Raw genomic sequence first — 24717 nt, forward strand, 5'->3', positions numbered from 1 at the left:
TTCCGTTTTAATAACACAATGCATAACCGGCTCGAGTCCCCCCCCAGTGGCCTGGGACACTTACATACCACACCCTCCTGGGCGCCTTTAGGAGGCAATACTTCCCCTCTCACAAGCATGGAGTCTGAGTGTAGCAAAATCCTTTTAATAAAGGAAGGAAACAATGCGGCATCCAATTGGAGAAACACCACAAACAGGATTATAACACAAACCATAAACAAAACCCACCTCCAAGTACATTTGGCAATGTCCTTTCCCCTTTAGGGTCTTAAGTCCAATTACCCCAAAGTCCAACAACCCAAAAGTCTCTGGTCAGTGCCACCCCAGAATTCAAGAGTTTATCTGCTGAGTTTTACCCCCCCACCAGCCTAGGTGGAAAGGGGGGGAAGAGAGTCTACACAGGGTGTTAAGGGGCACCTTACATGGGCCAGGGCCAACTGCTCCACCTTTCCATGAAGTTCTGCTGCAGCCTTCACCACGACCAGCTCTACCACACTAGCTGTGCCGCTCCTCCAGCTGTTCATGCAAACCACTTCACTCTGCTTACTGCTCTATGGGCTGCTCCAACATGCTGCAAACAGCTCTGCTCTGTCAGCAACTTAACAATAGGTCTTCAGGCTCCCCACAGGTTAACACAGCACTCAGTGATTTCAGCTCTTAGTAGGGGAGTCTTGGTGTTGGTGCACTATTGGCTCAACATGAATTCAGCTCAGCAGTCTTTAGATGGACTCCTAATGGAATCAAAATTAGCTCTACTCTTTAACAGTGGAGAAAGAAGAATGTGCAATTGGTGTTCCAGGCCCTCACAAAGGACCCATACCATCAGGTATACACACCAGTTCCCAACCTCTCTTTCCTCATGGAGTTTTGGAACCCATGTCCCATGTTTAGCAAGTACCACCCAACTGAGGTTGAGTCATCTCTGTCACAAAGCAGTCCCACACCTCCCCATTCATACAATCAGGGTGACAAACTTTTTTTTTCCTCCTGCCCCAATAACAAAGAAATTGGGAATCCCAGAGCTGTTAAAATAACCATCCCAGTCTGCTGTGGGTTTATGCTAAGTGGGGGGTGGATGCCAATGCAAATCTTTCCCCATTCTTTGAAATTCTTGGAATTCTTTCCACATTCCCTACAATTCACCACCAGATGTCAGGGTAGCGCTCATCCTGACTCTGCTTACATCAAGAAATAATAGTAATAACAGAAGTTATAAACGTAACCCAACTAAAGCTTTTTATTTATTGCCCTTTATTTGGATTTGTAAATAATAAAAGTGCAATCATACAAAATCTGTGTGTGCCCTCCTTTAATTTGCAAGTTATAATTAAATAATATACAAATTATACAGGGGATGCTTTATATAGTGTGTTAGATATCTCTGACGGCAAACACGAGGGAGAATTGGAGAGATAGAGAGTGTAACTGATAGATACATATGGTAGCACTGTGTAAGCTGAAAACTTCTCTCTCTCACCAACAGAAGTTGGTCCAATAACAGATATTACCTTACTCATCTTGTCTCCCTCCAATACTACAGTATCAAAGGGTAGCCGTGTTAGTCTGTATCCACAAAAACAACTAGGAGTCCAGTGTCACTTTAAAGACTAACAAATTTATCTGGGCATAAGCTTTCCTGGGTAAAAAACCTTGCATCTGAAAAAGTGGGCTTTTACCCCTGAAAGCTTATGCCCAAATAAATCTGTTAGACTTTAAGATGCCACTGGACTCCTCATTGTTTTTGTTTCTAGATGTAACATGATAGATAGATAGATAGATAGATAGATAGATAGATAGATAGATAGATAGATAGATAGATAGAGAACCTTTATAACTGGCTGATTGGGAATCTCTGTGCATTCAGATTTTCCATCTCAGATGGCTGAAGAAGGTATTTCACTTCTTAATGTGTGTACATGTTCCTGTAATATGTGTACATATTCAATTAAGCTGATTGTTGGCTACATCAGTGTATCTCACTATCCTATGTGGCCCCATTATTGGAGTAGTCAAACACCTCACAATTATTCATGGATTTTATCCTCACAACCCACCTGAAAGCTTGCCCTACGCAATGCCATTCTGGTTTGGTTTGGCTTCCTAGATCTTTATAAGCTCTCCTCCTAAATTTGCTTCATTTGCTTTCTTCATTCATTCTGCAAGGATCATTATTATCCATGTTTAAACAGAGCTGGCTGTGCCATCTTATTTATATATTCCTCCAGGTATTTTTTTTTCACATGGCCCCTGGGATGCATTCCCCAGAGGCTGAAAAGAAAAGTTCTGCAACATTATAGTGAAAAGAAGAATTCTTCAAGGCCTAATTTGAGCTCCCTCACACCAATTCCACACCAGCCTTCTTCCCAATTCACCCCATGGTTATGCGGAGCAGCTCCTACAGTCAAGGGTGGGTTAACAAGATAACAGGTCATTGGCTATTTTGGAAGGTAGGTTCTGGACTGCAGGAAGCTATAGGTTGCAGATACCAGTATACCTTGGAGACTGTTGAGTTAGAGTTAGGTCATGTCGCCAACTCTTGCAATTTTATCATGAGTATCATGCTATTTACATAAAGCCTCGGCTCCTGGAGGCACATGATTAGGTGACAATCCCAGGTTTCACTGAAAACAAACAACAAAACATTTGTAGCCTTCATGGTTGTAGAAAAAGCTTGAAAAAGTAATTCCTAATGACTCCGACACTAGAAGGCAAATAATACACACCTAAAAATCATTATTTTTGAAAATCTCATGATTTTGGGGGCCTGTCTCATGACCCTAGAATTGTTAGGGTTGGTGATCCTGATTATGTAATGTATAAATACTAATGAACTGACTATTAAATACCCTAAGAAGAACAGCAAACTGACTTTATTGAAGCCTCTTTATGATAGTCCCCATCCTGGTAGTATCTAAGCCGCTCACAATCTTCACAAGGGGATAGAGGTGTTGTGATGCTCACAACACCTAACTTCCAGGCATCTAGAAATTCACAGGAACAACTCTGTGATCTGCAAAGTATGAGCTAGGTGCCTGGGCTGTCCATACAATGTATAGAGAGAGATAGACACCTTACAGAGTGATCTACAAAAAGCACGTACACTAGGCAGGAAGATGCCTAAGCTAAGCGGTGGGAGCCTCCTTAGCTCTGCCCTTAGTCTCCTGGAGATAGCTGCCTGAGTCAGGCTGTGTGGAGGTGCCTCTCTCTGCTTGAGATTCACAGCCAAGAGCCCCTCTCCTGGTAACAGGCAGCTTGGAGGCCTCACTTGTTTCTTGTGACACTGAGCTAGGTGCCTGCCTCGCTACCCACAAAATGTCTGGAGCAAGAAGATGGAGCCTTCACTCACCTTATAACTTTTAGCCCAGTGGTTAGAACACTGATGTGGGATGTGAGGGTCTTCCTGATTATACCCCTGCATGCTTGAGCAATACTTTTATTTTCCTCCATAGTCATCTGTCCAAGTTTCCACTTCTTATAAGCTTCCTTTTTGTGTTTAAGCTCACCTAAGACTTCTCTGTTAAGCCAAGCTGTTCACCTACCATATTTGATATTCTTTCTGCACATCGGGATGATTTGTTCCTGTGCCTTCAAAAAGGCTTCTTTAAAATACAGCCAGCTTGGATGAGGGAGAATTGAACCTCCCACATCCCCAGTGAATGCTCTAACCACTGAGGAAAAGCTATTAGGGAAACAGAAGCAGACATGTTTTGATTGGGACCCAATCTGAAAAGTGGTCTTTGAGATGGATTGGGTCCCATATGCAAGTTCGGCAGATAAACCCCTATCTTCCCCCAGTTCATGGATCCCCTCTGGAGCTTATGTGGGAGGTGAGGCAGAAATGCACATGACTAGAGTGAGAAACTTAGGTGCTAAGGGAATTGCTACTAAGAATACTTGGGCATTGGGTGAGTTTCGGTGCCTATAGGGCTCATTGGGAGTTTTGTGAATCATAGTGGAGATGAAAATTGGGATTTATGCATCTAAGTACCTCTCTCAGTCCCACCTAAAATGATTTGCCTAAGGTCACACATGGAACCTGAAGCCTGGTCTTTCAAGTCCTAAACTAACACCCTAGCCACTTGGACCATCTTTTCTCTACTCAGCAGTCACAACCCCAGAGAAAAATAAAGATCACAGACTGGGATTTTCAAAGCAGCCAAGGTATGTGTGAGTTAGGCACTTAATTCACAGCAAAATTAAATAGAAGTTGGGAGCATCTAACTCCCTTAGACTATGTATCCAGCCAGGATACCTCAAATCTGTAGTGACTGGAAGAAGGACTTCAGAATAATGGCACCATGGGGCTGAGTCTTTTTGTGTAGCTCAGATTCTAGATCAAATGGGCTCTGTTCACAAAGGCAGGCCCTTATCCAAAACTCTACGTAGACAATAGAAAGTTCTCCACTGACTTCAATGAGCTTTGGATTAGACCTCCAGTTCCCCACCCCATCCCATCCCCAAAATGCTACCCTTGCAGGTTCACGGGGGATCTGAGAGTCAATGTGAGTCCTCTGTAATTCACACGTTACAGAACACAGTAACGTGAGGCTGGAAAGGACTTTGAGAAGATAATCAAGTCCAGCCCTTTGTGCTGAGGCAGGGACAAGTTGACCTAGACCTAGACCATCTCTGACCATCCAACCTGTTTTTATAAACCTCTAGTGACAGAGATTCCTCAACCCTCTCTTGGAAGCCAATTCCAGAGCTCAGTTACCCTCATCGTTAGAAAATTTTTCCTAATATCTAACCTAAGTCTCCCTTGCTGCAGATTAAGCCCATTACTTATTGCCCTATCCCCAGTGGACAAGGAGAACAATTGATCACTGTCCTCTTTATAACAGTCCTTAATGTATTTGGAGATGGTTATCTGGTCCCTCCTCAGTCTTCTTTTTTCAAGACTAAACATGCTCAGTTTATTTAATCTTTCCTCAATAGGTCAGGTTTTCTAAACCTTTTATCACTTTTGCTGCTCTCCTCTCGACTCTCTCCTATTTGCCCACATTTTCCCTAAAGTGTGGCATTCAGAACTGGACACAATATATGAAATGAGTCCTGACCAATGGTGAGTACTGAGGGACAATTACCTCCTGTGTCTTACATATGACACTCCTGTTAAATCCCAGAATGATAGTAGCTTCTTTCATAGCTGCAACACATTCTTGACTCATATTCAATTTGTGATCCACTATAACCTCCAGATCCCTTTCAGCAGTGCTAACGCCTAACCTGTTATTCCCTATTTTGTAATTTTGGATTGGATTTTTCATTCTTAAGTGCATTTTTCTTTATTGAATTTTATTGCCTTTGCATTTGTCTTTATCGAATTTCATCCTGTTGGTTTCAGACAAATTCTCTAATTTGCCCAGATTCTTTTGAATTCTAATCCTGTTCCCCAAAGTGCTTGCAACCCCTCCTAGCTTGGTCTCAATTTAAAATCTTATAAGCAAGCTCTCCACTCAATTATGCAAGTCATTAACAAAAATATTTAACAGACCCAGGAGTGATTCCTGTGGGACCCCATTAGATACACCCTCCAACTAGGAAAGTGAACCATTGATAACTACTCTATGAGTACAGTGTGTCAACCAGTTGTGCACCAACTTTATAGTGATTTTATCTAGACCGCATTTCCCTAGTTTGCTTATGAGAATGTCATGTGGGACTGGGTCGAACAAGATATAGCATTTTTACTGATTCCCCTCCCCAATCCCTAGGGCAGTAACCCTGTCAAAGAAGGAAATTAGGTCAGTTTGGCATGATTTGTTAATGACAAATCCATGCTGACTCTTGTTTATAAGCCTGTTATCCTCGAGGTGCTTACAAATTGAATGTTTAATCATTTATATCAGTATCTTTCCAGGTATCGAAGGCTTATTGGTCTATAATTGCCTGTGTCCTCTTCCCCTTTTTAGAAATAAGTAGCATGTTTGCCCTTCTCCAGTCCTGAGGGACCTCATCTGTCCTTCATGAGTTCTAGAAGATAATTGCTAATGGTTTCATGATTGCTTCAGCTAGTTCCTTAAGTACCCTAGTGTCACAGATCCACAGGGTGGATCTATGCCCCAGCCTGTGCCAGGCTCCAAGGTTCCACACAGAGGCCTGTGTCCCCCAAGTCAGGCTGGGCCTTTGAGACCAACAACCCCCTTCTCTGTCCATGACTCCCCTCAGTGAATCCAGCCTAGCCAGACTCCTGCAGTGGCTTGTACTGCACCCCTTCAGGGCTCAATGCTCCCAGTGAGTATTTGCAGTGACAGCAGGCAGTCCTTCCCAAACAAGGTAACCATGTATTAGTCTTCTGGCATACAGACTCTGAAAGTCCGTAGGTTATCATAGGGAAAGAAAGGTTAAGACATAATTCATGCTGGCATAGCCAGTGCCACAACCCAGCCAATCTACTATGGACTCATTCCAATTGCTGTCTCTTTCTCTCTATCAGTCCCTTTCCCACTCCCAAAACCAACTGCTCTCCCTTCTGTCACCTCTGCATTCTCAGGCTAGGCCTCTCCTTGACTTCCCTATTGAGAAGTGGGAGAAAATCTCCTTCTTGGTTGTTGGTTGCTAGGCATCATTGTTCTGGCTATTGGGTGTTTCATTGTCTTCTTGGATTTTCCACTGGTAGGGGTTAGCCTGGGCCAGCCCTTTAATGACCCATTCAGTCTGCTCCAAAAAGCAAGACAACACACACTCCTCATACTTCCTTTGCTGCTCCAAGAGCAGACGTAACCCTTTTGCACCTAATGCGTAGCAACACAAAATATGAGAGAAACAGAGGCAAACAGAGGCTTAAGGAAAATACTACAGAAAAGACAGCAACCGCTAGCGGTTCTGAGATTGCTTCAACTAGTTCCTAACATATTCTTAAAATAGCCCCTTAGAGCAAATTTTTGCAAAATTACCTATGAGATTTAGGAACTTAAGTCCCATTCTTTTCCAATTATCCTTAAGCAGCTAAGGGACAGACTTTCAAAGGTACTCAGGCATCTGAAGATGCAAACAAGTACCTAATAAAAGCACATAAACAGGTTAGGGGCCAGATTTTGAAAGGTATTTTGGAACCTAGTGGGATTTTCAAAAGCATCTATCTGCCCAAAACTCATTGATATCAATGGGAGTTAGGTGCCTAGATATTTCTGAAAATCCCACTAGGCATCTAACTACCATTCAAAATAGACAGTAGAGCTTTAAGCTCTCCATCACATACCCCCATCTTTTTTCAGATAGGGTAAATCAGCCATAATTCTATTGGGTAAATGGATCAGATCCCCAGCTGGTGTAAATGGATGTATGCTGATTTATCCCATCTATGTATCTGGCCTCCATTGTCTGAAGAGGGACCAGCATTGAAAGGTAACTTGCGCATGCTAGAAAAAGAAACATTTTAATGAAGCCTTTGGGGAAGCAAATTAGAATGTGAAGCTTGTACAGGAAATTGCATCAGAACCTATAAAAGACCCAAACTCTGGGAAAATATTATCTGCCTAAATTCTCGGTGGCAGAAAGCAGACAGTACATGATCCTGGGAAGAGATTGAAGGCACCACAAGAGAAAGCAAGAAAAGGAGAACTGAAGATACCAGTGGGTGATCAGCAAATACCCAAGAAAAGTGTAAGATGTTCTAAAGCAGCATGAGAGGTGAATATGACTGAATGTTTGGCTTAGAAAGAAAATGTGTAGGGTCAAACCCAAGGGGTCTTTATTTGGGTCTTATTCAGGTTGGTTAAAGTTGTCCAAAAAATGGCTTATTTTTTCTGCAAAAGAAATTGTGGGGCGGGAATTTCATCAACATTTTCAGAAGAAAATTTGTCCTTTTCATCCTCAAACTGAAAACTGAAAATCAAAGAAATGGGACAATCCAATTTTCCTTAAAAAAAAATTCCTATTGGAAAAGTTTTCACCACCCCTGCTCAGACTAAGCATGTTATGTGCATGCAGGAGTGAGGGATACCACAACAATACATAAGTACTCATGTAGCCTCAAAAACTTCAATCAATAGGAATGAACAACAGTGGCTGGAAAAATTTAAACTTTAATATTAATATTGCTCCCAAAATTTTGTCAATATTTCATATGGAAAAGAAAAAGAAAAACAGAGCTGGTAAAAAAAGTACATAAATTTCCTTCTCTGCTCCATTTTTTGTAGTGATTTTTTTTTTTACAAATGTAAAAACAAAAGTGGATTTATCCTAATTTTAATCTAAATTTTGAAATACTCAAGATGGAATTTTCAAAGGAGCTTGAGGGCAGTTTGATGCCTAATTTGCCTTGCTCATTGGAAAATCCGACCACAGGAATTCAATGGGAATTCTGCTTAATTTCAATGGGAGTTGAGCACTTAACTCTCTGAGGCTCCATTGAAAAGCCCAATGTCAGGCTTTTCCAACCAACTCTAGGGTCATATTATTGCAGCGTTAGATAACACTTTTGGGTTAACATCTTAATCTGCATGAGATGGAAACTGATACGGAGGAAGAAGAAGAAGAGGAAAATGAAGAAGCAGCAAAAGAGGGACAAAGGGATAAGAGAATTAGAAAAACAATGCTGAATTAGAGAGAATGAGGATGCCAGTTGAGGAGCTACTAACTGATGATGTGGCAAAACCAAAAATGATTAAAGATCTAGAAAACATGACCTGTGAGGGAAGATTGAAAAAAAAAAACCTGGGTTTCTTTATTCTGTAGAAGGGAAGACTGAGAGGGGACATGTTAACAGTTTTCAAGTACATAAAATGTTATTACAAGGAGAGGGAGGAAAATTGTTCTTAACCTCTAGGACAAGAAACAATGGGCTTAAATTGCTCAAGGGAGGTTTAGATTGGACATTAGGAAAAACTTCCTAACTATCAGGGAAGTTAAGCACTGGAATAAATTGCCTAGGGAGGTTGTGGAATCTCCATCATTGAGGATTTTTAAGAGCAGGTTAGACAAACACCTGTCAGGAATGGTCTAGATAATACGTAGTCCTGCCATGAGTGCAGGGGACTGGACTAGATGACCTCTCGAGGTCTCTTCCAGTTCTATGATTCTGTGATTATAACATTATTTGATCATGAAAGGGTGATCAAAAAAGTGTGTCTTGCAGTGTCTCCCAGGACTGAGATGCAAAGGCTCAAGGATACCTCTCTTAAATCAAACATGGCCAAACTACTCAGGCTAAATCAAACAGCCATCGATGGATTCATCCTCTTAGGATTCTCCGATCTCTGCGAGTCTCAGGTGCTGCTCTTTCTGTCTTTTCTCATTATTTACATTGCAACAATCACGGGAAATGTCTTGATTGTGGTAACAGTTCTGTCCCAGCATCGCCTTCATACCCCTATGTACTGGTTCCTGAGCAATTTGTCCTACCTGGAAATCTGCTACACCACAAATATCGTCCCCAGGATGCTACTTGGTTTCCTGTTGGAGAAGAGTATAATATTATTCCCTGTCTGCATGATACAGTTCTACCTCTTTGCTTCATTGGGAACCACGGAGTGCTTGCTCCTTGGTATGATGGCTTATGATCGGTACCTGGCTATATGCTATCCACTGCACTATGCAGCTGTCATGACTGGCAGGGTCTGCACCCAGTTAGCAGCTGGTTCCTGGGCATGTGGTTTTCTGATACCCATGATAACAGTATCTGTGGTGTCCCATCTGACATTCTGTGGTCCCAAAGAAATCAACCATTTTTTCTGCGATTTCAAACCTCTTGTAAAACTTTCCTGCATGGACTCCTACTCAGTCGAAACTACTGTTAGCATCTTGTCCTCGGTTGTAACCTTGGTCCCACTTCTCTTAATCCTGGTGTCCTACACTCACATCCTCAGGGCCATCCTGAGAATTCCTTCCACTACCGGGAGGCAAAAGGCCTTCTCCACCTGCTCCTCCCACCTCATTGTGGTCACCACTTTCTACGGGACCCTGATTGTCATGTACGTAGCCCCCTCAGCAAACGACTCGCCAGCTCTTAACAAGGTCTTCTCCCTGCTGTACACCACAGTGACCCCCATGTTTAATCCCATCATATACAGCCTCAGAAATCAGGAAGTTCGAGAGGGTGTGAAGAAACTCCTAAGGACAATGGTTTTGAAGGGTAGCAAATTCAAGATCACATTATGCAAATAAGAATAGGACCATCTATCTAATTTATCTATCTGTCTATCCATCTATCTATCCAATACACCCTACACCATGATGTCTATGTGATCATCCTTCTTTTTTAATCCCTCTTGAAATCAGCCACAAACATTGCAATGACCTTGATAACCCTGACAGTTAGGGGATTTGGTGAGTAATTTATGATGAAGGATTTCTGGAGCTACCTGCAACCCTTGGAGATGAACGAAATGCTGGGGAAGTTGATCGTAAATTAAGAATGGCCCTGTAGCTAAAACAGAGGACTGACAGTTAAGAGATTTTGTTGCTGGTCCTGACTCTGCTGGCAGTCTTATTTTGCAAGTCACTTCCTCTCTCGGTGCCTCAGTTTCCTTATGTGTAAAATGTATTGTAATAAATCTCTGTAATGTATAGCTTTAAAATCCTTGTGTATTAGACTTCATAGAGAGGATATTATGTATTAATATTGTTGTTGTCACAGTTTCAGGGTTAAATGCAACATTGGCCCTCTTCCCCCACACCTCCAGCCTTCCTTGAAGGCATCCACTTAAGGTTTTAGACTTCCAAGCTGTCACTTCTTTAAACTGGGGGGTTTAAAGCTTGCAGTCCCCTGAACCTCAATAGGTCTGACTGGTGTCTAGTACCATTGGTTAACAATTTTTATTTTTTTATAATTGGAGATATATCAATCTCCTGAAACTGGAAGGGACCTTAAAAGGTCATTGAATCCAGCCCCCTGACTTCATTAGCAGGACCAAGTACTGATTTTGTTTTAGATCCCAAGGTGGTTCCTTCAAGGATTGAACTCACAACCCTGGGTTTAGCAATCCAGTGCTCAAACCACTGAGCTATCCCTCCCCCTTCTCCAGAGGTGATAATGGTGTATAGCAGTTGCCAACCAGCCTTCAAAAAGCAAAATACATTTATTCTTAGAGCAAAAGCATACAGATAAAATATGTAAAAAACAATAAAAGAATCTGTATCAGCAGTTCTCAACCCACTGCCCACAGGCTGCATGCGGCCTAATTAGCACACACCTGCAGCCTAGCTCTGTGCTAAAGGCTGCAGGGCTGCATGGGGCCAAGTTACCAGCTGCCTTGTTGCCCACTGCCGCGGGGTCTGGTATGCCCGGCTGAGCGGACTAGGGGTCAGAGTCACCGGCCAGCCCCACATGGCAGGGTCCAAGGCTGCTGCCCTGTCAGTGCCGAATGGTGGATTCTGGAACTGCTGCCTGGCAGAGGGTCTGGGGTTAGCATTGAGGCTGTCTGCCAACCCATGGGGTCAGTATCCTGGCTGCCGCCTGGCTGCCCTGGCCCCATGTGGCCAAGCCCAGTGTCGGGGCTGCCACTGTGCCCTGCACAGATGGATCCATAGTGCTTGTGCTCCTGGCACCACTTTGGGAGGCACTGGGCATAGGGAGCCTATGGGGAGACAGAGCTGGGGGGGACATACTGTAGTTCTCAACCTGCAACCTAGATGATATATTGTGGCCTACATGCGTCCCATAATGATAAATAGGTTGAGAACCACTGATCTATATCCATGCCAAAAGTTTGCCAGAGGTCACCCCCCCACGCTCCAGCCTAGGCTGTGGTGTCAGTTTTTCAACCCTCACAACTGGTTTTGTCCCCATCATTACAAGTACAAGTCAGTTTTTAAACCAGGAATCAGACCCCAACTGGACAGTTCATCTGTTTATGCAGCTATGGCCCTTGATCTCCAAGCCCCTTGGATCAGGTAATCACCAGCCAATTACCCTCTCTTCATCAAGGGCATAGCTGAGATTGTTCAATTTTCATTAACTCACCCCCAGGGATTCCCCAGGAAACCCACTTAAAGCTTATATTGTCCCGAAAGTCCATGCCAGTCTAGCACATTTCAATACAGTCATTTGAACTTCTTGCACTCCCCAGGACCCTCATTTGTTACAGTTATTAATACTACAATGGAAGTGTTGCACCTAGTAACTGCAGATATACTTACAGGCAACTGAGAGCCCATGGTGCCATGAACTGAGGCATCTGAGACAAATAATTCACCCTCTGTACAGCCAATGAAATTACTGCATGCAAATTAGCTGTAGGGGTAAGGGGGTTGGTTGAAATACCTCTGATATCACAACAGTCTAGGACTCCTGGGCTGAATGTAGCTGAAAGCACATGCTGTGACATGGGTGTAATTCTGAAAGTCTAAATGGCTGAGCTCTTAAAAATTGGGAGATAAACAAGGTCAGGTCATGCCTGACTAACCTAACTGACTTCTATGAGGAGATAACTGGGTCTGTGAATTAGGGGAAAGCAGTGGATGTGTTATTCCATGACTTTAGCAAAGCTTTTGATACGGTCTCCCACAGTATTCTTGCCAGCAAGTTAAAGAAGTATGGGCTGGATGATTGGACAATAAGGTGGATAGAAAGCTGGCTAGATTGTTAGGCTCAACGGGAAGTGATGGACAGCAGCTGGTTTCAAGTGGAGTGCCCCAAGGGTCGGTCTTGGGGCAGGTTTTGTTCAATATCTTCATTAATGATCTGGAGGATGGTGTGGACTGCACTCTCAGCAAGTTTGCAGATGACACTAAACTTGAAAGAGTGGTAGATACACTGAAGGGTAGGGATAGGATACAGAGGGACCTAGACAAATTAGAACACTGAGCCAAAAGAAACCTGATGAGATTCAACAAGGACAAGTGCAGAGTCCTGCACTTACGATGGAAGAATCCCATTCACTCTTACAGACTAGGGACTGAGTGGCTAGGAAGCAGTTCTGCAGAAAAGGACCTTGGGGTTACAGTGGACGAGAAACTGGATATGAGTCAACAGTGTGCCCTTATTACCAAGAATGCTAACAGCATTTTGGGCTGTATAAGCAGGGGCATTGCCAGCAGATCGAGGGATGTGACTTTTCCCTTCTATTCGACATTGGTGGGCCTCATCTGTAGTACTGTGTCCAGTTTGGGGCCTCACACTACAAGAAGAATGTGGAAAAATTGGAAAGAGTCCAGCAGAAGGCAACAAAAAATGATTAGGGGGCTGGAGCACATGACCTACGAGGAGTGGCTGAGGGACCTGGGATTGTTTAGTCTGCAGAAGAGAAGAATGAGGTGGGATTTGATAGCTGCTTTCAGCTACCTGAAAGGGGGATCCAAAGAGGATGGAGCTCAGCTGTTCTCAGTGGTACCTGATGACAGAACAAGGAGTAATGGTCTCAAGTTGCAGTGCGGAGGTTTAGGTTGGATATTAGGAAAAACTATTTCACTAGGAGGGTGGCGAAGCACTGGAATGGGTTACCTAGTGAGGTGGTGGAATCTTCATCCTTAGAAGTTTTTAAGGCCCGGCTTGACAAAGCCCTGGCTGGATTGATTTAGTTGGGGATTGGTCCTGCTTTGAGCACGGGGTTGGACTAGATGATCTCTTGAGGTCCCTTCCAACCTTGATATTCTATGATTCTATGAAAAGACCAGAAAACCCACCGCTGGCTCCATGTCTCAGTCCCATTCTACTTGCCTACTCAGTCCCAGGTCTCCATTGCTTAAGGCTTGTCATCCCAGTCCCAGTCTCCTTGCCCAGACAGTCCAATTCCCTCTTCCTAGCTGGATGTGAGGAGGACTGTCTGGCTGGAGTGGTGGGGTGAAGAGCCTGACTAGAGGGGTAGGGGGCCTGTTGAAAGAACTGCCTGGATCGGTGGGGCAAAGGGTTGGCTTTAGGGGATGACCAGAGTGGGGGAGAACATAATGGAAGGAAACTGGAAGCGAGGGGCCTGGCTAGGTGGGATTGGCCAAAGTGGGAGACAAGGAGCCATGCTGGATTTGCTAGACAAAGCATAACTATACAGAGGCTTGTAAGGATTAGATTTTAATCAATGAATGATTTCATCATATACATGCAAAACTGCAGGGAGGAAAATGCCATCAATAATCAAAATTTCCAGGTAGGCAAAGAAAAATGCTGCTTGAGAGGACCTATGAATTTGAGTTAAGGATATTTCCTTTGTAAATTTAGATGTGTGATGTTGACAGTTTGGGTGTGCTAACAAAAACAAAACTTTAAAATTTTTGAATCTTAACATCCACAGTCATAAAATAATGATTGTCTAACCACCCTCCCAGTCACCACAACCCTTCTCTAATTTCTTCCCAACGTGAACATTAAAAATCAATAAACAGAAATAAAGAATGCTTAAAAACCATAGTTTTGTGCAAATGTGAACATTTAAAGCCAATACAGATTTGAAAAACGCTTAAAAAATCAGTCATCCCTCTATAATTATTTTAAAAAATATATTCTGCCAAGCCTAAATGAAAATAAAATTACAAAAACAGTAATATATATATATATATATATATATACCCAGTGTAAAGTAAAATAAAATAAAAGTGTAAAATAAAATAAAAATACTGTATATGTAATACATAAAAAACATATATATATATATATATATATATAAACCCTTCTGCCCCTCTGAGTTGCAGCAACAAGGCCCGGGTTCAGTTTCTAGGGGTTCTGTTTCAATAACACAATGCAAAATTGGCTTGAGCCCCACCCAGTGACCTGGAACAATTACATACCACCCCCTGGGTGCCCCTAGGAGACAATACTTCCCCTCTCGCAAGTACGGAGTCTGCATGTATCAAAAGCCTTTTAATAAAGGAGGGAAACAATGTGGCATTGTGTTGGGGAAACATCACAAACAGGATTCTGAACACCAGCCATGAGCAAAAGACCCACCTCCAAGTAAGTTTGGCAATGTCCTTTTCCCCTCAAGTCTTCAGTCCAATCACCCCAAAGTCCAACAACCCAAAAGTCTCTGAGCCTGGTTAGTGCCGCCCCAGAGTTCAAAAGGTTATCTGCAGAGTTTTACCCTCCCCCCAACCTGAGTGGAAATGGGGGGGCACACAGGGTGTTAAGGGGCATCTTACACGGTCCGGGGCCAACTGCCCCGCCTCTCCATGGAGTTATGCTGCAGCCTTTACCACAAATGGCTCCGCTCTACCAGCTGCTCCTCCAGCCGTCCTGTGAGCCACTCCAGCCATCCCCGCAAACTGCTTCGCTCCGTTGGCTGCTCCAACCATCCCACAAACTGCTCTGCTATGCCAGCCACTCCACTCCACTAGCTGTCCCCACAAACTGCTCAGCTCCACTCCGCATTCTGCTCCAACTGTCCTGCAAACTGCTCCGCTCTGCCAACCGCTTAGCAATATAGCTTCAGGCTCCTCCACTAGCTGACACAGCACTTAATGATCTCAGCTCAGTAATTTTAGCTCTTTTAGTGATTTCAGCTTGTAGCAGGGGAGTCCCAGTGCACCATTGGCCCAAAGTGAATTCAGCTCAGCTCAGTAGTCTCTAGCTAGACTCTTAATAGAATCAAAATTAGCTGTGCTATTCAAAGGTGGAGAGAAAAAATGGTGCAGTTAGTGCTCCAGGCCCTCAAAAAGCACCCATACCATCAGACATACATACATACCTGTCCCCAGCCTCTCTCAGTTCACTGGGTTTTGGAACCCATGTCCCTTGTCTAGCGAGTGCTACTTAGGTGATGCTGAGACCCTCTGTCACAAAACAGTTTCATTGTCCTTGATTCACATATTCAGAGTAACAATATTTTATTCCTCCTGCCCCAATAACAGATAAACTGGGGATCCCACAGCTGCCAAAGTGACCATTTCGGCTGCCATGGGCTCATGCTAGGCAGGGTGGGTGTGCCTGTGCAAACAAGATTAGCTCCTGAAGTTCTTTTCCACACTCGCCATAATTCACCACCAGATGTCAGGGTAGAGCTCATCCTGACTCTGCTTACATATATAGAAAAGGAAAAGTAGAAAATAATAAGGTGTTTGTTGAAAGTCCATGTGACTTGTGCTCCTATATCACAGGTGAGGAGCTTTTTGTGTGCCCCCATGCAGGAAATCCCTGGAGGATTTCCGCTCCATCCCCAGACACATTAACAGACTTTTCCAATAACTGTACTGGCCATGAATGCATCCCAATTCCTCAGGGCAAATTAATCATTAAAAAACGCTTGCTTTTAAACCATGTTTTATATTTACTAAGGCACAGTTCCTTCCATGGCTTCAAGGTCTGAGATAATGCCTTGGGAGGGTTGACAGGCTACTTCAGTCAGGCTGAGAAAAAGATCCTGGCTGTTGGGGAGAACAGAGCGCTGTGTGCTCTCCACAAGCTCGTCCTTCTCCTCCTCTTCATCTTTCCTATCCGCAGAATCCTCAGGCATGGCTGAGATTACCCCTCTCCTTGGAATCCACAGTCAGGGGTAGGGTAGTGGGGACGGCCCCCCCCCTGCAGAATTGCATGCAGCTCAGCGTATAAGTAGCATGTCTGCGGCTCTGCCCCGGACCTTCCATTTGCTTCTTTGGTTTTCTGGTAGGCTTGTCTGAGCTCTTTAACTTTCATGCAGCACTGAAGTGACTCCCTGTTGTGACCACACTAACCCTAATTCGAAATAGCAATATCGATTTCAGCGCTACTCCCCTTGTTGGGGAGAAGTATAGATATCAATATTACGAGCCCTTTATATTGAAATAAAGGGCTTCATTGTGTGGACGAGTGCAGCGTTAATTCAGTTTAACGCTGCTAAATTTGAAATAAACTTGTAGTGTAGACCAGGCCTGTGTGTTGGTCATAGAATCATAGAAGAATAGGGTTGGATGTGACCTCAGTCCAATCCCCTGCTCAAAGCAGGACCAACTAAATCATCCCAGACAGGGTTTTGTCAAGAGGGCCTTAAAAATCTCAAAGGATGTAGATTCCACAACCTTCCTAGGTAACCCATTCCAGTGCTTCACCACCCTCCTAGTGAAATAGTTTTTCCTAATAGCCAACCTACACCTCCAACTTGCTACTCTGCTAGTTCAGAATGTAATGACCACTGCTGAATTATTTATTTATAAATTAATTTAGTAGTAGTGGTCATACATTTGATTTTAACTTCATGTACTAAAAGATGGCTATACAAAGTTTGTGAACCTTTGAAAACCTTAAAACACACACACACACAAAATTCACATAAAAATGCCATTGCTCTACAGTTTGTTTTTAATACATATTTTTCTGTATTTTATAACAGTTTGAAGAATTCATAAAACAGAGATTTTTATTTTAATTTGGCATACTCCTGTTTTGAAATTCAGTGCTATGGATGGGGAATTGTGAGTCAGTTGTCCCATATTTTTTTTTAAATTAACTGTAATATTTAAAGTTCACCCATAAAAATCAGCACTTCAAACTAATTCTGAAAATGATTGCCAGGGCAGAGTTTTTATGCTCCGCTAATTATGTGGGCTGTAAATTTCTGCAATAGCGACTTGGCCTCTGCCTTGGCTCCATTTTTCAGCTGTTTCCAAGAAGCAGGGTAGTGACAAAGGGGTGGAAATTCGCCACCTTTGAGAATTATCTGGGACCGACATTTGAATAACTCTAATACTTCAAAGGATTCAAGTAGGAAATTGAAATTTGAGATGGTCTAGAACTCAGAGGTGGCCATAAAAGTGTGTCTTGATTTGGCTGAGTTCTAAGCCATGTAAAATCATCATTTATACTAGTTCAACCAATTTCATTTAACCTTTGTCACTTACTGTCCTTAACATTCCAGCTGGGGTTTGTCAGAGGAAGCTAAGAGAGTAAAATACGCTCGACTCTTTGAAAATATCAACTCCCAACCATGCTCCTCGGCCAGTGGTACCCAAACTGTGGGGTATGTGTGGAGGAATGTTTGGAAGTCTTGATGTGGCCCAGGCCAGCCCCCATGTGAGGCGGGAAGGTGGTAGCACCCAACTCTGCTCCAGCCCCACCTCCAGCCATGGCCCTGGTTCCTGGCTCTGTGCCTAGCTCTGCCCACTGCCTTGGACCCAAACCTCAGCCCCACCCCTGGCCACAGCCCCGGTTGCCAGCCTTCAACATGGCCCAGCCACGGCTCCACTTCCAGCCCCATCCCTGGCTCTGGCCCCAGACCTGTTTCTAACTGCAGCCCCAGCCTCAGCCCCATTACCTCATCCGCACTCCCTCCCCACCCAAGGAAACACAGCCCTGGTTCCTGGAGAGGGCGTCCGGACAGGAGTAAGAGGAGGGATGACCCTGAAAAGTTTGGGAACCACTATCCTAGGCCCCACTGATCTTCTTGAATTGTTCTGAAGCAGACACACAGAACTATACCAAGAAGATAAAACAGATGGCCATCAGCATCCTTTCCCTCACCAGGTTACTCTTTTGCCCAGGGGAAGGCGCACTGGATTGGGAGCCAGGAGCCTATTCTTCTGAATGACTGCTTTTAGGAAATCTATGCACTCCAAACCCCTTATTAGCAAGCAAGATCTCAGACCTCTGTCCTGAAGAGTGACAAGTATCAGCCACTCCATTTCACAGGTGACATTTTACGGAAGTGAATGGAACCGCACTGATTTACAGCATGTGGTGATTTGGTTCACAGGACCCCAGAATGAACAGTGACTGGAATGGAGATCTGTAGTGGATAGGGATGAGGAGACCTTGCTAAAGCAGGCTGAAAATTTCCTGACAGACCCATGTTGCTGATTCAACAGATCTGACGTGCTCCCTGGGAACAAGTGGATTCTCCCAGCTTTCAATGTAACCAGGCCAGGAGGCAGACTGGCTAACCTGCCCACCATTCAGCCAGCCTAGCAATTGGAAGGCCAGCTGCCAGGTGACCAGGGCTGCACAGGTCCCAGGCAGCCTGCTGGTCACTCAGAGTTACTGGCTCCGCTGTAGCGCACTTCCTGGGCAGACATTCCCCAACTCCCTGAGCAGCTGACTCCCTGGGCAGCCATAACCTCGACCCCTAGAACAACCAATGCCTCAGCAGCTAGCTCACTGGATAGGCAGCTTCCCATCTCCCTGGGCATCCCAGAAAGTCAAGCAGCCCCATGAGCCTGCGAACAATTTTCAAGGTTTCACTTTTTGTTCCTGGGCTATTGACTTGGGATTAAAATTTGTTCCAACACCCACAGGAAGGAAATTCCGTTTTCCAGGCAGCTCTACACCCTGCTCTTGTTCATTGCAGAAGCTAGAAAGTGTGTAGCCAATGGTGCACAGGCCTAACAGAAGAGAAGGGATGGTCTAGTGGCCTCAGGCCAAGGAAAATTGGCTTCTAGCCCTGCTTCTGCTACAGATTTCTGAAGGAATGTTTGGAGAGTCACTTCCATCAGGACTTTTGTGGGCGGCCACCAACTTGATAGGCCTGCAGTGCAATTTTCAGAAGTGTTGAGTGCTCACAACAGCAGCAGAGGTCACTGGGAGAGCCCAGTCCACCTCAGAAATCATGTCCAAGGAGCCTCAAACCAAGCCTAAACCAATAGACTTCTGCCAATTGGGACCCCAATAGTGTGCTTATTAGACAAGTCACATTCTCTGAGGACTAGAGGTTACTGGGGATTTTTCAGTTAAATTTTTTTTTCTCAGTGGAAAATTTCAATTTGTTGAAATGGAAATTCTGGAGGGAAAGTTTTGGTTTTGGTGAATGTTTCATTGGTCTAGAATGGGATCTGAACTAAAGAAGAGAGCCCACTCCAAGGGTAGACTGAGGTTAGGACACTGATCTGAGAAGTCTGGGGTTAGTCTATCAATTGTGCTGGTGGGAGCTGTTCTCTTTCTGTAAATAATTCCATATTTAAAGCTCTACAGAACTGGAGGCTATAGCTTGGTGCTTCAAGGGACGTGGGTGAGCTGAGTTCGAATCTCTGCTCTCCCTATTTTGAACCAGGAAACCCAGAGCTGAGCCCTTGCTGGCTTTGGGGGAGAGGGTGGAGCCTTGCAGCAGAGTGTGGGTGGGACCACAGCCTGGGTTAGTGGGGGATTAGTCTCCCCTGGCCTATTTTACCTGCTGCTCATGGCTTTAATGACCCGGCTATTTTGGGGTGGGTGGGTCTTGCTCTTGTTCTTTGTCAAAAATTTTAGTCGGCCTTAGATTCATCTTAAGGAAGAACAGGCTGGAAAATCTGTTTCCCACTCAGTGCTAGTGAGGAACCATTTTGTTCCACATATTTCTCTTCAGGGCCATTTGGATATCCCTGTTCCTCAGGCTGTAGATAAAAGGGTTCAACATGGCAGGCAAAACAGTGTAGAACAGGGAGAGAAGTTTAGCGCCGTCTGGAAATTCACTGGATCTGGATTGTAAATAAAGGAGGATGCCAGAACCATAGAAAAAAGCCACAACCATGAGGTGGGAGGAGCAGGTGGAGAATGTTCTCTTCTTGCCCTCAGCTGATGGCATCATGAGGATGGTGGCGATGATTCGGATGTAGGACAACAGGATCAGGGCAAAGGGCACCATTCCAAAGAAAGTGACCATGATGTAAGTCAAAGTTTCATTCATGGAGGTGTCAGCACAGGCCAGCAACAGCAGAGGGGCTGGGTCACAGAAGAAATGGTTGATCTCTCTGGAGCTACAGAAGGGTAAGGTGAACACCAAACCGGTCTGCACTACCTGGGCTGGGATGCCGATAGTCCAGGAAGTGGCTGCCAGAAGGACACACACCTTCTTGTTCATAATAATGGTATAACACAGGGGGCTGCATATTGCCACGTAGCGATCATATGCCACGGTGGCCAGAAAGGAGGATTCCGTGCTCCCGAAGCAAAGGAAGAAGCCCATTTGCATGGCACAGCCAGCAAAGGAGATGTGTTTATCCCCTGAGATGAGGCTCACCAGCATTTTGGGGACAGTGACCGAGGTGTAACCAACCTCTAAGGCAGACAAATTAGAGAGGAAAAAGTACATGGAGGTGTGAAGGACAGGATCCACCAAAGTTACAAGGATAATGAGGAGGTTTCCCACCACAGTGACCAGATAAATGGCTAACAGTGCCACAAAGACTCAAACTTGCCTCTCTTGAGAGGTAGAAAATCCCAGAAGAAACTCAGTCACCACTGTTCGATTCAAGTTCATCATTTCTTCATAAGTGTTCAACTGGAAGACAAACAGAGACAGGTATTACATGGTGTATCCACCATCTCCAGGCCTTCTATCAACCAGGATTGGATGCCTTTCTTCAAAAGTCTGTGGCTCTAGAGAAGCCCATCAGCCACATAGTCCTGAAAAGGAGGCTCTATTCCTTTCCACAGAAAATGTCAAAAATGGTGGTTTCCATTTAGAATGAAACCCAGTTTCAAAAGATTGAAATCTTTCATGAAACAGAATCACTTTTCTCCCTCAACTCAACTCATAACCAGAGCTGGCCAAAGTATTTATTCTGAATTGCAGTCACTATGAATGGGCTTGAATGATGAGGAAATAAAGGACTATATATCAGACTCTACCTCTTTGGTCAATAATACCTTAGTCACCAATGTGTGCCCCTAATTTCAAAAGAGAAATTCTGTTACCCTTTCTCTCAGGCTGGGATTTTCAAAGGAACCTAAAAAATTTATGCTTCTTAATTTCAGTGAGATTTGGGCACCTCATTCCTTTGTGCACTTGAAAATTCCAGTCTCACTGCTGATTTCAATAAGACCATTCAAGCAGTGAGATACTAATTCAACATATATAAGAATGTTGACCTGTGCAATCAAGATTACTTGAGACAAAAATCCCATTAAATTAGGATTATGATTTTCTTTAGTTTAATACTAGAAAGTCATAAATATTTCACATGGAATGTATTCACACTCCATTTCTCAGGCCCTGATTTTATAATCAGATTCATGTGGATTAACCTGTAGCCCATGCGGAGATAACTGAAATCAATGTTTTCTCCCTTTGTCCTATGTTTTAGCTGACTTCTCTATTTAAGCTAAAAGTTCTTTGGAACAGAAACTTTCTTTTACTCTATGTTTATCCATACCTAACCCTAAAGGGTCCATGCTTGGTTGGCCCCTAGAAGTAGCATAATGAACATGGTAACTATTACTAAGAAGGATGTTACTCTGCATGGGCATAAGGGAACATCTGCATGAAACTTGTTTCAGAAGCAGGGTTACAGCTTCAGTTAGATGCTTTGATTGCTGGAAATCATCATGAAACAAATGATCAGTTAATGGTTGTCACAATTCAGGGCTAGCAGCACCTCTGACCTCTCTCAGCGTCTCCCTGAATGCAACCTGTTCTGGTGACAGGCTTCTTGCCTTCACCTCTCTGGGGTGGAATCCGACAGTTCTGCTGCTATCAGACAAAGGTACAGCCCGTTGGGTACCAACTGTGTTTGCTCCTCAGGGCCAGCTGTATTTGGCTGCCCTGCAAGGCTTCCCTTTGGGATCTGGGACTAGTGGTGAATCCAGTGACCACAAAACAGCCTTTTCAAAACAAAATATCATTTAATCTCAACAGCAGGAATCAAAGCATAACAATTAAATAACAGAAGGCCTACATGTACCTGTCTTACTTAAAGTTTAACCAAACACCCATGCTTCTAGGATTGGAGTTCAGTCTACTTTCCCCTTCTTCCTGTGTCTGTTTCTGCCAAGCTCCTAGGCTCTGGTTTTCATCGACTGCAAAGTTGTTTGATTCAGTTTTCCCGCTTGACTCTCTCCCTCCACCCCTGTATCAAGCTGGAGATTCGGACTCAGTCACAGGTAAACATCAAAGGAATTGACACCTAAATTGTCCTGTTAAGTATTGGTGAATGGTGCAATTTAAAAATTATACCTTTCTTCCTGCCTACCTGCGGTCCACTTGTGTGAGAGTTAACCTCTTTGTACAATATAGCAACCAACAGCAAAACAAGCAAACAAATAGACGAATGAAGAATATTCATAAAATAATATAGACATCTCCCTCACACAGGGTGATCAGATATCTCGATTCTATAGGGACAGTCCCAATTTTGGGGGCTTTTTCTTGTATAGGTTCCTATTATCCCCCACCTCCATCCCAATTTTTCACATTTGCTGTCTGGTCACCCTACGCTCACAATGATAATAACTTTATTTACCACTAAATACTTTGACAAATATAAACAATGGAAAATCTTACCTTTATATATAAAAGAAATTTAAAAATAAATACCAAGATTTTATTGAATTGATAGTAAGAGATTAACAATTACAGCAATCAAACACATAGGGTTTGCCCATTTGTTTAATTTAATGATTAATGATTAACTAGACAGCTAGATAGACATTATGTCAGGAAATTTTCTTTTTCACGCTTTTTCTCCTCATTTTTGTATTGATAATAAAAAACCAACAAATATTATAATTTTCATCCTTTTAAATAATTTTACAGTAATTATCCAAAACATGGCAGCCTATAATAGTCATACTGCAATACTTCTGGCTACTGCTATTACAAAGTATTTAACCCTAATTCCTAGTACTGTATCTTTAGCTTCTCATGCCTCCTTTTCACCTTTGCCATGTTATTGATGTTTACATGTATCATGACCACAGCAGTCTCTGGAATCTCTCTAGTCTGGTGACTAGAACTGGGTGAAAGTTTTCCAGAGTAACAGTTTTCCATCAAAAAAGGATGATTCAAGTAAATTAAAAAAGAGAATGTACCAATTTTGTATATAGAGGCCTCAATTACCAATTACTTCCCTGTTGTGCTGGGTGTTTCATACACATGTATTGAAGAGACAGCACCTGCCCCAGAGAACTTACGGGCAGGATGAAATAGGTGGACAAGAAAAGTTCAGTAACAATGGGTAAAGATAGGAAGTGGTCTGCATCTCCCTCACCCTTTTCCTTTGCAACTCCCTCCCAGATACACCAGGTCTTTCACCAGCTAACACACACTAGCTTTATGGAAAAACATAAGATATTCCCAGCCTGTCAATCTCTCCTATTCCTTTCTTCCAGCTCGTGGATGGACCCAGGTCTACACGGCCACACCACACACTCCTCGTCAGATCCCTACCCCATTAATTCCACTTCTTTCCAGATCCCCTTTATTCCCTTCTCTCACTAGCACCTTTGCACCGTCTCCGTGGCTGCCAGGCTGAGATTTTCAAAGCTGCCTGATAGTTTGGGCACCCCATTCCCATTACACTTCAGTGAAAATGGTACCCAAAGCCATGAACTGCCTTCCCTGAACCAGTTCTGCACAAACATCTCTCTCCTACTTCATTTCAGTCCTCGGACTATCACCTTATTCTAGAATGCCCCCAATAATATTTCCAGTCCTGAAAGAAAGAAAGAAAGAAAGAAAGATGTCTGTGCTACTAGTCAAGCAATGCTCATTGCCCAGTTGTGTGTGTTCTGTCCCACTCCATCCATCCATTGCCTGTTGTTATCTCCCCAGCACTTTGTCTTGCCATGATCAGCTGAGTCAATAGGCTCTTAGGAACAAAGACCATGTCTTTACTTCCATTGTAAAGCACAGTGCATCCCACCTAGTTCTCAATACACAGCTTAAAGAACAACGTGAGACAATATGATTATTAGTTCTCTAATAAAACCAAGAACATTTCTAACCTGCCTTGAGAACAAAGGGCCATTTCTTCTGTGGCTCATCAGGCAGATATAAGTGTGAGCAAAAGAACATGATTAGGGATAGAAGTCCCTATGGGTGATCTCACTGATCTCCACAAACAACTGCAGCCTCCCAGAGCACTGTCTGCCTTGAACACCAATGTGAATAGCAAGGATTCATGAAGTTTAACATAACCAGCTAATGTTTCAGCACTCAAGTGAGTAATTCTTCCTTTACCAGTTAGTCC

General features: G+C 43.7%; 1 protein-coding gene and 1 pseudogene across 1 annotated transcript; one reads left to right on the forward strand and one right to left on the reverse strand.

Moving 5' to 3' along the window:
* The first annotated feature begins 9132 nt into the window (after positions 1-9132).
* LOC115637902 (olfactory receptor 11A1-like) lies at positions 9133-10107 on the forward strand. Its single transcript, XM_030539495.1, has one exon. It carries the CDS (start codon positions 9133-9135, stop codon positions 10105-10107), a length of 975 nt encoding a protein of 324 aa, XP_030395355.1.
* A 9968-nt stretch (positions 10108-20075) lies between these two features.
* Positions 20076-23414, reverse strand: LOC115637903 (annotated as a pseudogene).
* Between the last annotated feature and the right edge of the window lie 1303 nt (positions 23415-24717).

The sequence above is a fragment of the Gopherus evgoodei genome, chromosome 21 (genome assembly GCF_007399415.2).
Source record: "Gopherus evgoodei ecotype Sinaloan lineage chromosome 21, rGopEvg1_v1.p, whole genome shotgun sequence".
Lineage (NCBI taxonomy): Eukaryota > Metazoa > Chordata > Testudines > Testudinidae > Gopherus > Gopherus evgoodei.